This window comes from Thunnus maccoyii, chromosome 9 (assembly GCF_910596095.1).
Source record: "Thunnus maccoyii chromosome 9, fThuMac1.1, whole genome shotgun sequence".
NCBI classification, from domain to species: domain Eukaryota; kingdom Metazoa; phylum Chordata; class Actinopteri; order Scombriformes; family Scombridae; genus Thunnus; species Thunnus maccoyii.
The window spans coordinates 3,020,228-3,038,512 of NC_056541.1; the positions used below are offsets into that span (position 1 = coordinate 3,020,228).

General features: G+C 39.2%; 1 protein-coding gene across 12 annotated transcripts in view; it reads left to right on the plus strand.

The window, feature by feature from the left end:
- Positions 1–18,285, plus strand: part of prdm6 (PR domain containing 6) — a 144,984-nt gene that overhangs the window by 123,949 nt on the left and 2,750 nt on the right. For 4 of the 12 annotated variants that reach the window (XM_042420344.1, XM_042420342.1, XM_042420345.1 and 1 more), the window contains exons 10-12: positions 1,489–1,665; positions 9,949–10,062; positions 10,227–11,311. In XM_042420344.1, coding sequence (XP_042276278.1) covers positions 1,489–1,665; positions 9,949–10,062; positions 10,227–10,296 — 361 coding nt within the window. In that variant the 3' untranslated portion in view covers positions 10,297–11,311. Of the gene's footprint in view, positions 1–1,488; positions 1,676–8,530; positions 9,120–9,948; positions 10,068–10,226; positions 11,312–18,285 lie in introns of those variants that run through there. The other 8 variants (XR_006098028.1, XM_042420349.1, XM_042420350.1 and 5 more) reach the window with 6 other exon arrangements.

Consider the following 18,285-nt stretch of genomic DNA (forward strand, 5'->3'; position numbering starts at 1 on the left):
AGATCTGCTGCTGTATGGAAGAAAGACTCTCTACCAGCAGACACGCAGCTATTGTTTAGTTGTTTGTTTCAGTCTGATTCACTCCCACTGTGAACTCCCATTTGGGCCGAACACACACACACACACACACACACACACACACACACACACACACACACACACACACACACACACACACACACACACACACACACACAGTCTCTTTATATCTATCTCTTCTTTTCTTGTTCTGTTACTGTCTCTATCCCACTCTCTCTAACTGTGATTACTCACACACACACACACACACACACACACACACTCAGTGATAGATGGTCCAGTCATGATCTAGGCCTGCATTGTTGATGAGGGTCATGCTGCCATGGTTACTGGAGCAGTGTCCGACTCCCCCTGCTGTGTGTGCGTGTGTCTTAATGTGTGTTTGTATCCCTGGAAGTGTTTTTTTGTCTTTTGTATATTTGTGTGCGTTTATCTATGTGTGTGTGTCTTGTCTGTTTATTTTCTTTTTTTCGTGACGTGTGTGTGTGTGTGTGTGTGTGTGTGTGTGTGTGTGTGTGTGTGTGTGTGTGTGTGTGTGTGTGTGTGTGTCCACTCGTCTTGTTTGGCTGTCAAGTCAAGTTTATTTATACAGCTCAGGAATCTCAAGTTTTATCATTTGTAGAACATGTGACACAATCTTTTCTTAGACCCTCGACACACATGTGTTAGATGACGTAGATGCAGAGTAGATACAATAACAGGAATGATATGGAGAAACAGGATTACTATATACAACCACAAAGCAGCAACACTACACAATACCAGTCAGATGAACTGGATTGATATTTCATGTTTGAGTAACATAAATTCTTCCTTGTTGATGAAGTTATCTGTAACGTTTGTCTTTCAGCTGTTTGTTTAGAGCTTCTAACTAGATATTTATTCAAGAAACGTCTGAAAACTCTTTGGTGAACACTTGAGCCCCTTTAACCTTTTGACTGTTGCACTACTTTCTTGTTGTTTATGATATTTCTTATCTTGTCTACTTCCAGTTGTTTCTTACTTTAATATTTAGGGATGCACGATATTGGATTTTTTGCAGATATCCGATATGTCGATATTTCCAACTCATCGTGGCCGATTGTCGATACCGATATACGCACATATTATTTTCCAGCTGGCTGAGGAGACTATTATACATGCAAGCATAGATTGTACTAAATATGATCAAGAAAGACTATATATGAAGGAAGAACTTAAGAAGACTGGATTCAGGAGCTCAGCATTAAAACTTTAATGAACCTGTCAAGTGGGAGCAGCAGAGTTTTCATTGAGTTTATTAGACAGACAGGATTAATGTGTAGGACTAAGCAGAAGGTGGTGGTGAGTCAAAACCATCACACACACACACGTCTCCATCCTTTTCTCACTTGTCTGTCTCTCTCTCACCTGTCTGTCTCTCACCTGTCTCTCTCTCACCTGTCTGTCTCTCACCTGTCTCTCTCTCAGGCCGTACCAGTGTGGCCATTGCTCGCTGTCCTTCTCTCAGCCGTCAGAGTTGAGGAATCACGTGGTGACTCACTCCAGCGACCGACCCTTCAAATGTGGATACTGCGGCCGGGCGTTCGCCGGCGCCACCACGCTCAACAACCACATCCGCACGCACACTGGAGAGAAGCCGTTCAAGTAAGTAACAGTGAGTACCCCCCAACCCACCCAACCCCCCCTCTGCTCCCACTGCTCCCACTGCTGGCTGCAGACTGACCAGTTTCACTTAGTTATGACACCCAGCTAACACCTACTGACACCCTCTTCACCGCCTACTGACGCCCTCACTATCACTTCCTGCTACTGCTTTAAAAACAACACACACATAAAAAGGTTTGAATGAATGTTACATGTGTGGCCTAAACTATAATACTTTATTATTAACTATAATACTTTATTATTAACTATAATACTTTATTATTAACTATAATACTTGAATATAGATTTGACGTTGTTCCATTCTTGGTGCCTCCGCTGCCTCGCTTAGTTGACAAGCTAACAGACGACTCAGATTTATCGTCATGGTAACGTTACTGTAAGGTATTATATTAGCATTGTGTCAAATCAAAGTGTCCATATTCAGTTCAATAAGACCACCGCAGGTCTCAGCTAAAAGAGTAAAATCCTTTCTTATGGTATCAATAAGTAATAAATAGAGCTGCAACAATCAGTCAATTAATCAATTAGTCAAAAGAAATTTAATTGGCAACTATTTAGATAATCGATTAATCATTTCAGTCATTTTTCAAGCAAAAATGCCAAATGTAATTTACAATAATCTTGTGGTTTTGGACTGTTAGGGCTCTTTTATGTCATTTCTTTACTATTGATAAGGTTTCATTGACTAAACAATCGATTAATCAAGAAAATAACCGGCAGATTAATTGCTATTTATATTAATAATAAACCATGATGCAGCCTTTAAACTAAAAACATATCAATTACTCAAACTGGCCTTCCTGAACCGTGTTTGATCATCTTACTGGTTTCTATAGCGACCGACGCTGCTCCTAGCGGGTTTTCAGCACAGAGCTGCTTCTGATCTAAAAAGGCACGAAGGCAAACAGCCTCACCAGTATCTGTTACGCTGCTGTCGCTGGTGTAAAATGCTACATAATCTTTGTTTCACAGATGCTTTGGAGTCACTTATCTGTTCTTCACGGCTCGTTGAACTCAAACAGAGCAACAACAGTCTAGTTTACAGACAGAGCGATGTGTCGGGATGATAACATTTAACTAACAACTGAAACACAAGTTCTGTCTCATGTTTGAACAATAGTTTGACTTTAAATGAAAAGTGACAACAACCACCTACTATAACTTCATATCATATCCATCTATATCTATATACTGCTTCACAGTAACAATAATAATAATGATAATAAAATGTCTGCTGGCAAACTACTGACAGGCTTTTATTGTGAAGCAGTTACAGGAAGTCTCTTTATTCACCAGAGTTTGGACTGTTATCTCTTCTTTTGATTAAAACATCTGGTGACTTCCATTAAATACCTTTACATGACAGCAGCAATAAAGTCACTGTAGAGTGCAACATTAAGGTAAATATAATAATATAAAGAGCAAACATTTTTTAACTCTTTATGTTAAATTCTGCTGAATCAATAGAAACAAAACAGCTTCATCGTCATAGAGCTGCAGTCTGACAACAACATGAAGCTCAATGATTATTAATCACCTCACTGACATTAAAGGGCTGAGAAATACTCATAATTATCAATAATAAGGATCATTGTTCACTGTTGGTTCAATGCTCAACCATCACCGATACAATGAGTATAATGAGTGGATCTATCTATCTATCTATCTATCTATCTATTTATCTATCTATCTATCTATCTATCTATTTATCTATCTATCTATCTATCTATATTAGGTTTAGTTAAGGATTAATTATTAAACAGGTCGACATGTGAGTGATTAATGTAGCTGATTTTACATTTTCCATCAAATGAAAAAGAAAAGACTGACGTCTTAAAACAGACAGTGTTTATATAAATACATGTATATGAACTCTCAGTCACCTCTGAATATTATTACTAGAATAATAATCATTTTTATAGCTAATTTCTTAACAAAAGGAAAAGAAAGATCAGTTATTGAACCTTGATTAATATTATTATTCTGTTGTACTTAATGAAAGGTGAAAACAGACTCTGGCTGAACTAAAACTGCTTATTTTGGGCTGGAAATCGTGTTTTTTCACATAAAAGAATAAATTTTAATGAGAGCAGATGACAGTGTGGAGAGTCCATCGGGACATACAGCTTGTGCACAAATGATAAATATTGACTCTTTTTGGCTGTCGTGTATATTTTAATATTATTGTGTTTTAGTTCAGCACATTAAACCAGGCGGGAACCAGAATTCAGTTTAAGGCCCCAAAATATTTGTCTTGTTCAGCAGCTCCTTATTTCTCTCTACACCTGTTTTTCCATTATTCATGATCTCTTTGCAGACATGTCAAGGCTGCTGTGACCTCTGACCTTTGCACTCTTTACTATGTGCTGCCTGTGACGTTGACCGTGGAGGAAAGTCTCCTCTTGTTCTCGTTATAAATCACTTTGCATCAGCTGAAATGCCCACAACGTTGAGTGTAAATACAGAAGCAGCTCCATCATGACGGTTAGCAGCCTGCTAATGAATCTCTGCACGGCGGACCGCTCATTTCCATATTTTTTTTACTGATATAATTAGAGGGCAAGCCACACTGCAATTAGGGGGTTTGTGGAGGCTGCTGTTGTCACATTGTCATCCTGTCAGCAGCAGCAGGACAATAAAGATTCCCCCAGCGGACGCAGAGGTCAGCATCCAGGGAAAAAGGGCACGAGGGAGTGAAAAGAGTAAGAGATATAAAAAAGAAATTGAAGAAAACAAAATTAGGGCTTTGAGTTGTGGGACATCCAGAGGACAGGCGTCAGGGGGAAACCGGTGGAAACAAATTAACGTTCTTAATAAGCAATCAGAGAAACGTGAACTCGGAGCCAGAAGGTGCTAAAAGAAAACGAGAGAGGAAACGCGTGGAGGAACAAGAGATCACGGTGTAAAAAGTGAAACGACAAGCGCCGGGGCGAGAAATCCGGTTAAAGCAAATCAGCGTTCTTTAATAAGCAATCGGAGGAAACCCCCCCCCCCCCCCCCCGAACCTTTTCATCAGCACTTCAGAGTCTCGGCGGAGGCAGAGCGGGACAAAGACAATCACGGACGGGGCGTCAGAAATCTTTAGCAGATCGATGGCCTCGGGGAGTTATCTCCTTTTGGACGGTGTGGCGGATAGATTAAAGCTGCCACTGTCACTTTGTCAGGGAGAAAACGCTCAACTTTATTTTCTCAGTGAGGAGACGGGAGGCAGGGATTCTGTGTGGTCGGCAGCTTTTCAGCACCGATGCTCGCTGGACTGTGGAGGCTGTCAAACCGCCGCTGATACTCTCCGCTGCTCTGTTATTCCCTCTTCTACTGTTTTCTGTTCAGTTTCTCACAAGAAAATACTCACACAACAAAACATTAAACATCCCTCTGAGGACTGAAGAAAGCAAAACAGGAAGGTTTGTGTTTGATAAGCTGATTTAAGATGGATTTGAGATGTTCCTGCTTTCTTTAGTCTGGGTCAGGGTTCAAAACTAACAGTTTGGACTTTTGTTTCTGTTTTTTAATCTGTATTTTAAAGAGAGATCTAACTTTGTTCCTCTTGGCCTTTGTAACATAATTTAACACATCTTCTTACAAAAATATATCAGTAAATCAGGATCTTGTAATAGGAGGTTACAGATAAAGCACCCAACAGCCCCTCCAGCTTGATGTTGATGTAGTGATGAACCCACAGAGAAATATCAGCGACTCTGCAGCTCCTCTCGGCTTTACGGAGCTTTATAGTGAGTTTCAGCTCATTGTTCATCTGTCCGGCTGCAACTTTAATGTTTTGCTTCACTCTCAGCATCTCTCATAGCGTCGTTTTCAGAGAAAAAGCTGTAAAAAGTCACTGTACACTACCTGCTCAGCAGCAAACAGCAAACAGACACAGTTAGCTGTAGACTAGCTGGTGAACATAGTGGAGCATTTAGCAGCTAAATAGTTGGTAGAGAGTAAAAACAGAGAACACATGAATGATAATGTTGCTCCGTAACTGCTGGATGTGGAAATAAAAGCAACTGTTTGCTAACAAGTTCAACATATCAGCTTAAAAGATGTTGAGATGTCAAAGAGCTGAGAAGCTTATTTATTTAAAACAATAACATCTCATGAACTGAATTGTTGTTTCAGTGTCTGGTATGAAGGCAACGTTTCCAAATCAAGTTTATCTTGTAAATTATTTCAAGCCGATAGTAGAAAAATGCAGTTTTTGCCAAATTGTGACTCTGGAGATGCTGAAGATGATCATCTAGATCATCTAGTGTTACAGCTGTTAAATACGTCTGTAGAGAAGAAGCATTTCAGAGGTAGACAGGATGTTTACTGAGGATGCCTTCAAAGACTAAAAGGTACATATGAATCTGTTTTTATCTGCCAGATGTTCCTCTTTCTTCTCCAGCTAGTCTCTTATTAGTGTGTCTGCTGTTTGGTGCTGATCAGGTAGAGAACATTCGCTTTATTGATTTATTGTATGTTATTCTCTGTGTGTTCAGCACTAAGCAACACTTTCACATTACAGGAAGTTATTGGATTAAAGTCAGAAATCTTCATTCAGTGTAAACTCTACCTGAGCGGAGCTACTGGTTCACCTCAAACACACACATTCTGGGAGAAAGAAGTGACACTTGTAGTTTTGTGTGAGCAGCTGCCTCAGTGATCCACACGGTCGATTTTAACATCACGGTTAATGAAGAGGTTTCTGGTACATGTGTCCCGTCAGTCAGTCTGTTCTTGTTTACTCCTCCTTCTGTCCCGTCGTACAGAAGAGATTAAGATAAGAGGTGAGATGAAACTTCACTGATCCTTGAGGGGAAAGTGATTAAAGCCGCCTCTGTCATTTCATCAGGACAAACCGCTCAACGTTATTTTTCCCCCCGCTGAGAAAAGAAGGAAGGCGGCCAGTAAGAGACGCCGGCTGGTCGATGGCCAGCGGTATGCAGCCGCCTCGTTTCAAAATCTGCTCTTTGTTGTGCCGGAGAACCGTCTTTATGTCTGTCCTGCTGGATAAGTCGCTGTGACAGAGAAGCTTCAGAGGAGCTTTGATGTCGGTAGCTGCTGCGGTTTTGTAGATTTACAGACAAATAAGAGCAGGAACGTCCACCTTGAGGGCAGAGCAGTTCAGTTCAGTCAGAGGTCTGTTTTCTTTTTCTCGTGCTGTAAGAAAATTTACAAAATGAGAAGCACTCAAATGTAAAAAAAAAAACATCTGCTAAAAGTCTTTCCAGAACAAATACTGCTGTTTACAAGACTGTAAGACGTCTCGTGCAAACTCTGACACATATTTGCTCAATCTGCCATACGTTCATTTAGGAAAGATGATTAAATTAATTAAAATCACAGTTGTACGATGGCGAGATCTCATATAGTTTCTGTTAATGCTGTTAATAAAGCGATCATGTAGAGGAGCGTTACACGTTTAACTTCACCAGAATATAGAAAGTTTACTGACTGAATAAAAGACTTTGTGCTCTCTGGTTTGGGTTCAAAGGTCATCTTTAAACTTCATGTTTTATGTCTACATTTATATTTATAGAGAATCTGTAAGATGTTTTCAGAGCTGGATCATTTTGATGAAAAGTGTTTATTATTGCTTAATTATTACAGCTCAGTCCTGTCAGTATTTCAAAACAGAAATGTTGGACCAATATCAGTTCATTTCACAATAATCACTGGCAGAGTAAATCCTGCTGCACACGGACCAGAGCTGCAACCATCTCTCTATTAATCAATGAGTTGATCGACGGAAGATTAATCAACAACTATCTGGCTGATGGAATCATTTGGACTTTGACAGTCTGTGTCAGTTTTAGTGGAGATGTGAGGATGCAGGAGATGATGTCTAGACAAACTGGGATTCAAATTAGTATAAAAGAAACTTAAAATAGCGTCTCTACCACTGAATAAATGATGTTTGTCCAGCAGACGCTGGTGTTCAGCAGGTTTCTCACTGATGTAAACATTTAAACATCAGTAAGCAGGTGACTAGAGTGTAAACATGCTGATTGTTGGTTTGTAATGTGTTTATGAGTCTTTATGAGGACAGCTTCAAGTTAAAGAGCTTCCAGATGTTCAGTCCACGCTGGCTCGAGCTTCAATACAATAAAATGTCCTTCCTCCCTTATCTAACTAACAACCCTCCTCCTCCTCCTCCTCCTCCTCCTCCTCCTCCTCCTCCCCCTGCAATCTATCTAACAGCATGTTAGTCTTGTTTCAGGGCTGCTAAATCCAATAGCTCAACACAGCTTTCTCTTTGAAGAGCCCCCCCCCTCCACTCCACACACACACACACACACACACACACATTTATATACATTTAACTGCCTCCCAACAACCCCCTCCAGCTCACACTAAAAGCTCCCTCTCTTCTCTCTTTCTATTGAAAGTGACAGTGACACTGCCTTATCAGGCCTGGATATGTCCGTGTGTGTGTGTGTGTGTGTGTGTGTGTGTGAGGTGGGAATACCCTCCTCAGCCCGCTAGATAGATTATTGACAGGTGGAGCGTGTGTGTGTGTAATTTGTCGGTCAGGTTGTGAGGATCAGGGCAACAATTACAGCTTGCTGCTCCGCTGGGCCTCACACACACTTTATACTGTCACTGGATATTAGAGTTAACTGCAACGTGTGTGTGTGTGTGTGTGTGTGTGTGTGTGTTGACAGATCTAAAGGTTTTTATCTGTGTATTTGTGTATTTGTGCTGTTCAGATGTCTGACCTTCTGTACATGAAAAGCACTTTAAGTAACGGCTGTGTGTGTCTCATCTGTCTGCTCTTCCTGTTTGTTTCTCTTTCTCTATGTGTGTGTTTCTATATATATATATATATATATATGTGTGTGTTTGTTTGTGTGTTTGTCAGGTGCGAGCGTTGCGACCGCAGCTTCACACAGGCCACTCAGCTCAGCCGCCATCAGCGACTCCCCAACGAGTGTAAACCGGTGAACGAGAGCAGCGAGTCCATCGAGGTGGATTAACCCCCCCCCGACTGTTTACTGACTGACACCTCGGCCACGTTGAGGCGGCTACATTTGAAAACACATCTTTTTCTCTCCGTTTTGACCTTCCATCCACACTGAGGCCTTTTTGTCACCTGGAAATGAATTTTTTTTAGCGGATAAATGTAAAAATACTTATATTTTACTGGGAAGTCACATCAAAAGCAACGTCAGCAGAGCTTTAGAAGCTTCCATCCATTCAGAAACTTACTGGACAAAAATAGTTTAACAGAAGTTTGTATACATGAGGAGTATTTATTTATTGATTCACTGATATTATTTCACCACACACTGTAAGATGTCTATAATGAGACCAGAAAGCTCCCAGTTAAAATAATCATATAATCATAATAAAAAAACACTGCTGCAGATTTGTGTTGAACGGCTGCTGAAGCTTCACTAAGCACCGAAGCGCTAAAAACAGCGTCGGGTCCCGTAGTGACGTGAATCTGTGCACGTCGAGTGAGGACATGAAAGATAAAAGTTTTCTGTTGCCGTCTGGTGTGTAAGACGAAGTAAACCAATTTAAATAAATGTAATAATATAACTCAACTCATTGTAAAAGTCAGTAATGAACCAGAGTTCAGGTGATGTCATTAAGCTGCTTTTACGTTGATTTTGTCAGGTGACTTCATGATCAAACACACGTCTCAGTAGCATTTATAAACCTGAATAAAATACCTGTTTTTATTGATTGATTCTGTAAATGAGAACTAATCAGGAGTTATTCTGTAATAAAACACAGTACAGATGATGATGGAGATCTGAACACATGTTTGTTTCTCACCCAAAAAAAGGACGAAGAAGAAGAAACGTTTTAGCTGTTTTCCTTTAGTTCAGGAGTCTCAGTGTGGATGCAGGTTGTTTTCACACATGAAGAGTGTTTTCAGATCCAGCCGACACGTGATGAACATGAACATAGTTTTGACTATTTCCAGTTTACTGACTTTACTGACTGACTGGTGGACGGGAGCGACGTTAACGCCACGTTCATCCTGCTGGAGAGAATTCAGATTCAACCAAACCAAAGATCCCTTTTATTTCCAGCAGAGAAGAAGAACTTTCAGACAGAGGAGGAGTCGGACTAACAAACTTAAAAGTTTTTTGGGACAAAGATATTTATTGGAGACTTTTGGGAATCCTCATCAGGTTTCCCTCCAAAGAAAACTCTTTCTAGAAACTGAGACAAAAAAAAAACAAAAACAGTGAAATACCAAAAAATTCAGACTGATGTCTGTCCGTAGCTTTACTTCTCGGTTTCTTTTTTTTCTTTTTGCAACAGCGATGCCAAAGGAGGGCGCGACCAAAGCAAACAGACTGAGAATGCACAGCAAGCAACAACACGAGCGCCTGAGGACGATGCTCGACTTTTACAACACAAAATGAACAACAAGGAGTATGTATTGTAAAAAAAAACAACAAAAAAACAACAAAAAAAACAACCCCAAAAAAAACAAAAGAAAAAGAAAGGACAAAAGAAACATAAATTATATTTATCTTCTTGCTCATATCATGCTTCGGGCACTTTGTTTTAAAATGTTGATTATTTAATTTTTTCAGCTCTGATGTTTGGAAAGATGGCGGACAGCGAAGGAAACACAGAAGAGTTAATGGACGTGATTTCTTATAGAAATATTCCAACAGTTCATACAGAAATGTGATAAATATGTTTGAATTCGACACAGCATGTGTTTAAAAGTGTACTGAGGTTAAAGTCGGTTGTTTTTTTTTCCTCATTTTCAGGTTGAACATTTCTTACAGTGTGTTCCATCTGCTCGCTTTTAATTTAAAACGAGTATAAAGACGACATCCGATCACCTGAGTAACAAATGTCATAAAATCCAAAAGGGCAAATCATGTTTTGTAAAAGACGTTCTCATCGCTCTCATGATAAGTGTTGTCTCATAGAGTATATTTGCTACGCAATGCAACTTTGACTCCATTCACAAGCAATCTCAGATGTGTAAATAGTCCTGTGTCATTACGATACACTTTGTATTAAAACGAGTGAGGGTAAAAGCACAGTTATCACATAAACACCAAATAGGTTTTTGTGCCTGAGAGTTAAAAAAGCTTTAATTATAATAATCTGAAAAACTGTAACTTCTCTTCCCAAAGACCAACAGAGTGTGGATGTAAATCTGCAGACAAAACCAAAAACTCAGAGATGTTTCACTGCAAGAAAACACCTTTGTTCTAATCACACAAACGTCTGTAAGAGTTCACAAACCACTGAGCAGCAGTCCAGTCTGTACTCATTTATTTATTGTGATTCTGATTCTTATTAACAAGTAGGAAACATGCTGGTTGTCTTATTATTCATCTTTAATCAATTTTTTGCCTACTTTTTCAAGTTATAAATCCGAGTCGCTGCTCCAGCAATAAGTTATTTTGTAATAAATCTGTCAGCACTTTCAAAATTCAATAAATGACAGAAACGTTTCACTTAACTCGACCTTCACATGTGGAAATATTTTGTACACATCTCCTGCTTGTCATGAATTTCACCCAAAATGTTCAGTTAGTAAATTAATTAATGCCAGAGGTTAAAGGTAACTAGTATGAAAACTCTTAAAGGATAAGGCCAGTGGTTTTCTTTATTTTTCTTACTGTCAACAAATCTCTTCTTTCAGAGCCAAACCAACAATAACTTGATCTAGTAGTAGTCAAAGTATTGTGTGTGTATTTAAAGCCTGATATATCTTATTCCTCTGTTGTACAAAAAACTATTAACAACACATCAGTGAGTCACATGGCTGCACTGGGTGACATAATGCTTCATTATGAAGAGTTTGGTCATGTTAGTTTATTTAGAAACGGCTCCAAAGATCATGTTTTCAGTCCCCGGAGAGTAGTTCTGTTTAAAGCTACTACATTGTTGTGATATGTAGCAAGAGAAGCTGTAATCTAGGCATGTCTGCAGTTAACCACTAAGAATATTTTTGACCAGTTATGCATGTCGGTCTCTAGGTTAATTTGCATATTTGGGTTGGGTACTGAACTTGTTACTTATCATTATTCACGTTTTATCAATCGGTGCCAAATTTTGGTACCTTGAGGGAGTGACAGTGAGTAAAGCCCCAACATAAGTTTTAAAAACACAAATTTACCGACTGAAGCGTCTCAGAGGCTCCGACACTGACAGGAGCACCAACCCGCAGGTACAAAGAGACGTGCGGGATCTATTTTACCAACCTGCACGGTGGCTAGCAGCTAGTAAGCATGGCTAGCATCGTTAGCATAGCCGTGCTGTGCTGTGTGCAGCCGATAGACTGTATAAAAATAAGGTGTAGCTGTGGTGTCTGTGGTTTAACAGCAGTGTATTGGGCAGGTGACAGGTGTGTTTACGATGTTTGTGTGCTCTGAAAGACGTCAGAGTGCAGATATAAAGTCACACAGCTGACACACTGTTAGCCTAGCATGCTAATCCTGCTGTGTTACTTTGTTATTAGGCCATCACCCAGTTGGTGTGCCGAATGATTGAGACCAATATGCTGCCAATCAGTGTGGTAGTTCAGTACCTCAAGCGCGAGTACGTTATGATATCAAGAGCTACTGTGACTAAACACGTTGAAAACACTTTGAGGCGAAGAAGGATGAGCTAAAAGTCAAACTAACCAGGGCAGACAAGCTAGCTCTGAACACCGACTGCGGACAGCTCTCACAAACGAAAGCTACATCAGATTTTTTCTTAAAAATCCACCTGTTACCTGTTAATGGGTGTCGGTCCATCGGAAGTGAAATTAACCGAAACTGACACAAGCTCAGTGGCGTCTGCCTTACACAGAACTACTCTCCAGAGACTGAAAACATGATTTGTTTCTAAACAAACTTAACGTGACCAAAGTCTTCCTGATGAAGGAACATGTCACCGAGTGCAGCGGTGTCGCTCACTGACGTGTTTTTAATAGTTTCTGGACAAATCATCAGACTTATCCTTTAATTCATACTAATATAATGAACCATTTTTGTAATAACGAAGCAATATCTGCTGCTAAGGTTGTAATTTTTTTAATAAATATCAGTTTTAAGGTTCATGATTTATGACAAGACGCCTCCAGTTTTTTCTGTCGTCCACTGTGACATGAAACAGCAACGATACACTTTTTAAGAGATAATTTCAACTACTTGAAGTTTGAAAGTGTTTCCAAAATGTAACATTTTATAAATGTTACATTCATCAAACTTCAGAAAGTATTTCCCATCATTCAGATTTTTGGTATCAACCTCTTTATTGATCAATAATAGGATCTGATAATTGAATCCCGTCGAACTGACTGCTGTTTGAACTCTTACAGACGTGTTTGTGTTATTAAAAGTAAAGTCACTTTCATCTGAGTGAGACAACTCTTCATTCAAAATGCAGATGGATCCAATGCTGTATATAAAAAAGAAAACAAACTACAGGATTTTCTATATGATGGTTTGATGAGACTGAGATGAAATAATTTGACTCAGTAAAGGAAAAACACTTGTGTATATGAACCGGGGCTCTGAGAGTTCACTTCCTGTTCACGTCTATCAGGAGTCAGAGGACTGAGGACGTTTTTGAGTCAGAAGTTTGAGAAAAACTCCTAAACAAATCTGTGTTATAACTGTTCCATTTATTTAAAAAAGAACAACTTGACAACATTTTCAGATGTTTTGACACATTTCAGTAATTTAAAATATTAAGATTAAGCATCTTGAACAGTTTGGCCTGTGCTGCTGGGGCTTTCTGGGAAATGTAGGAGTACATTAAGTATATATGAGGAGATTTGGCTTCACTGAAAAGAGAGTAAGTTTAATAATCCAGTCTAAGTACGTGGACTTCTGTTGTCCCCTCTTTAAAAGTTAAAAATTTCATCCAAAACCCAAATTCAGTGTCTTTACAATCATAAATGAATGGTTTCTAATTAGTGAAAGAGGATTTTTCATCAAGCTGTCCCATATTATTGATGTTGACAAGTAACTTTTTCCTCCTGATAAACACGTCTTTCAGATCAGCTGAACAGGGAGTGAATCACACTCGACCCTTCTGATGATGATGATGATGATGATGATGATAATCATTTTCTCTGTAATATGACTAATAGAATCTGATGGGAACAAACCGTCATGCCAAACAGAAAGACTGATGAATCCATTTTGACTCGATCTTGTTTGCATGATTTTTCCCTGACCCCCCGCCCCCACCACCACCACCCCCCTCCCAACTTTTTTTAAACAAATGACAAAATGAGATCAAAAACCAAAAAGATGTTGTTCCATAGGAAATAAAGCTGAAATCCAGTTTGATTCTTACCAGTAGTTGTCTGTGATTTGTTTTCTATGTTGTTCCATCCACAGAGAAGTCACTCTGATCACACAAGTTAGATGTTTGTCTTGTGTTTTAACTTTCTTCTAATTCATTTTAGGTTATTGAACTTGAGGTTTTTTTTAAATCTCTGGACATGTTTTTGCCACAGACTGTATATAAAGATGGACGTAACGAGGTGAGACTTCACTCGTTGGTTTCTATTTGAGCCGGTTTGAAGCTCAGACTTGCAGCTGATGGTCGGCACCATCTTTTCTGTTTGGAACCTTCCAGCTGTCAATCAACGCCCACACGGCAGACATCAAAGCTACTATAAATCTTCAAATCTAATTAATGGAGCAATTATTTCCAAAACGATCACCAGCACACTCATTAGAGGGAGATTGAGACCAGAATGACTCATTGAAAACAATGACTTAGTGTTTTTAGAGAGAAGTTCAGGCTTTTTGAGTGGGAGTCAGTTGGAACAGCTAGGAGAAATTGTTTTTGGAAATTATTGCTCCGTTATTAAGATTTGAAGACTTATAGCAGCTTTGATGTCTGCCATGTTGGTGTTGATTGACAGCTGTGATTGACAGTTGGCTCACCTGCTGCTCTCCTCTGCTCCAGGACTCAGACTGAGTCTGACTACTGTCACAATGTTTCACTAAGTTAAGTTGCTTGATTATGATCCCTGCTCTGTTAGCACAATTTAGCTAAAGTAGCTAACGTTAGCCCAAGTGTGCAGCACTCTGTGTTCCCAGTGAGCTAGCGTTAGCTTGGGTCTGAGCGAGTGTGGTTTCCAGATCGTGAAAGGCAACATTCAGTACTCCTTATCTGGAAGGTTCTGGCATCGACCATAAGCTGCAACTCTGGGCTTCAAACCGGCTCCAATTAAACTGATGTGTGATGTCACACCTCGCTACGTCCATCTCTATATAAACTTTACGGCCAAGACGGTTCAAAGCAGGCACGTCTGCTGGCCGAGTCATCTAACTTCTGGTTGGCTCCCTGTATGGGGATAAAATAATTTAATTATGTGGCTTTTCTAGACTTTCCAAATGTTATCGGACCAAATGGATCAAATTCTGGTAATAAAATGAGTCACTTCACTCTGAAACATTTATACAGCTGCTCCTTTTCCAATAATTGTATGTGGGAAAAATGCTTTCTGGGCCAGTGTGCATCATGGGATGGATCTGGAAGTTGTGATTACACGGTTTGCTGTTCCTGGGGGTTTGGTGTCTATAGAGGGTTTTCAGCTTGTTGGTACCTCAGGAAAGAGTTCAGACTTCTTTGCTCAGCTGTGATTGGTGCGTTTAGAAAGCAGGGTGTGGTTTGACATATGTGGATTCAGTATCCTGCCACACACACATCACCTCAGATTATCACTGAATGGATGTTTTTAAAACAGCCACACAAGAGGTTTAGTGACCGATCAACAGCTGCCTCTACTTACTGCTAATAATCTGTAAGATACACACACACACACACACACACACACAGTCGGAGCCCCGCCTTGACCTCTGCTCTGTCAGTCTGCAAACACAAACTGGACTTTCCACTTTCCAGTCTGATTTCAGAGATTATTCCTCTGAGGATTCGACAAATTCACCAAAACAAACACACTCAGAGCTTTCAGACATCAATCACAGCTGTTTTTTTCACCGTGGGAACCAGATCCAAACCCAGAGGCCAAACAAATGATCACACAACCAAAAGTTTCATGTCTTTTTTTTTTTTTTTTTTAAATGTCTGACAAACATGTGAATGAGTCCAGATTATGTTACATGTAATGAGATTATGAAAGTGGCAGTTTTAATTAGAAGCAGTTTGCATGAAAGAAGAAAAACAAACTATGAGAGAGAGAAACTACTGACTGACTGAGAAACAGACCTGCGGAGAAAAAGGATTTTAACAGTTTAAAGTTTGACTTTTATTTATTTGAACAAGTTGAAATAAAAGACAAAAAAATGTGCAATGAGAGAGAGAGAGAGGGGGAAACCCCAAGAAGACTGATTCATAACCTCTGCCTGAATCATATAAAACATATTAACAGTATACCCAGATTATGTAACAAAGAAAAACAGTAAAAAAAGAAACCAGATGCATTAGTAACTAATTACATAATTATGATAATTGGTCTCTTGGAAGGTTGAAGAGACATTTTTGAAATACTTGTTGATAATAGTTTCAACTTAAGAGGTTTACTGTGAAAAAGGAGGAGAAACAGCTACTTAAAATAAACATCCGTGAAGAAAAAAATCATTTTGAGATCAGTGGGGATAATTCAGAATTGAAATAAAGACAAAATCTTTTTGTTTTTTGCTTTCAGATCAGTTTAAAGATTATTCTCAAATGTCTGGATTTAATCTAAAAGTCAGTAGCGGCATCCTAAATCCAGACGAGCTTTCACACTGGAAAAAACCCACAAAATTAACAAACTCAGACAGCACGCACACTAAATGTGTTGTTTCTTCATTGTGCTTCGGGTGGACGCTAATGTCCCAGAATGCAACACACACAGAGGGTCTGCAGACATCTGGGGAGGACAGTAGGATCCCCAGACATGAGGCGTGTTACTTCCTTTACTGTATAAGTATGAAAGCAAACAGGCTACTTATTTTACGGTTAATTTAACTCCGTCTCATTCATAATGAGAAGCTAACAGTAGCTACCGTCTGTGTAAATAAGAACCCAGTTTATGTCTGGACCCTGTATGCTCAGTGGTGTCTATAATGTGAATTCCTGGATATTAAATGTTTATCTGCAATTTTCTGGTAAAGTAGCATCACATGACATGGTTAAGCTACGTTTGAGTCAAAAAAAGGTTATAAATGCAAGAACAAGACATTCTGCTCATCTCGGGATGTTTGATTTGAAAAAGAACTTATTTTAATTTTAATTATAACTATTCTAATTATCTGTTTACTCCCCCTACTCTTTCATCTGTTTCACTCTGCAGATGATCTCATCCATATATTTACGTAGGATTAGCATGCTAGGCTAACATTTTATTAGCATGCTAATGACGCTAGCCATGCTAACTAGCTACTAGCTGTCATGCAGACTGGTAAAATGGATCCATCACGTCACGAACAAGACTTTTCACTCATCTTGGGAATATTTGATTTGAAAAACAACTTATTTTAATTCAAATATTCTAATTATCTGTTAACATATGATCTCATCCATGTATACGTAGGATTAGCATGCTAGGCTAACAGTCGCCATGATGTCTTTCATCTGTCACCTGCTCAGCAAGGTGCTGTTAAACCAGAACCACCACAGCTACACCTTATTATTATTATACAGTCTATGAGCTACACACAGCATGGCACGTCTATGCAAATGACGCTAGCCATGCTAACTAGCTGCTAGCTGTCGTGCAGACTGGTAAAACGGATCTGTCACGTCCCTTTGTATCTGTGGGTTGGTGCTCCTGTCAGTGTCGGAGCCTCCGTGTGAGACGCTTCAGTTCAATTTATTTGGAAAGAGCAACAGCCAATAAGGAAACTACAATACTGGTCCAGCCGACAAATGGTGTAACTCCATCACTCAGTCAGTCAGTGACAGAGATTCGGGGTTATACAGCAGGTCTGTGGTCAGTTCAGCCAAAAATCTGCTACATGTGAAATAAACATCCAGGAAAACCACACAAAGAGTGAAATATTCAGGTTTTACTGGGCAAATATAAACTGATGTTTGTAGCTGACATTAGCATTTAAATATTAGCAAAGTGTGAAGAAATAGATACTTTATTTCCACTTTATTCTAACATTAAACAGCTAATACTGTAAAAGATTAGCTTGTATTTCATCGTTTTGTGTTTGTTAATTAAGTGATGGCACTGTTACATTTTTATCTCAAGTGAGGAAGAGTCAAACATTTCTTCCAAAGCTAACACACAGCTACGAGAGAAAAGATGAAGGTATGGAAGCCTGGATGAGCCGAATGAGAAAACGAGTCTTTGTTGTGTTTTTTGACTTTAGATTTGAAAGTGATGATGGAGCCAAAAGAAAGATCAGGACAGTCAGGAAAGATCATACTTCAGTCTTCAGTATCAGTATTATTATTTTTAAGACACCTTGTGATGGACACAGTCGATCATCAAAGTTCAGAGTTCAACAAAATCAGATTCATCCTTTGAGGAGCAGAAACAAATTAAATGAAAAATACATCAATAAGACAACAGATCGTTTAGATTTCAACACATTATATTTTAAGATATTTAAGAAACTAATTTTATAACATATCTGTCAGCTCATTGTGAACTATATTTAGCTTCAGTGAAATTGAATAGATTACATTTGAAAACGTGACTTTCCTCTCCTCGGCTTTACC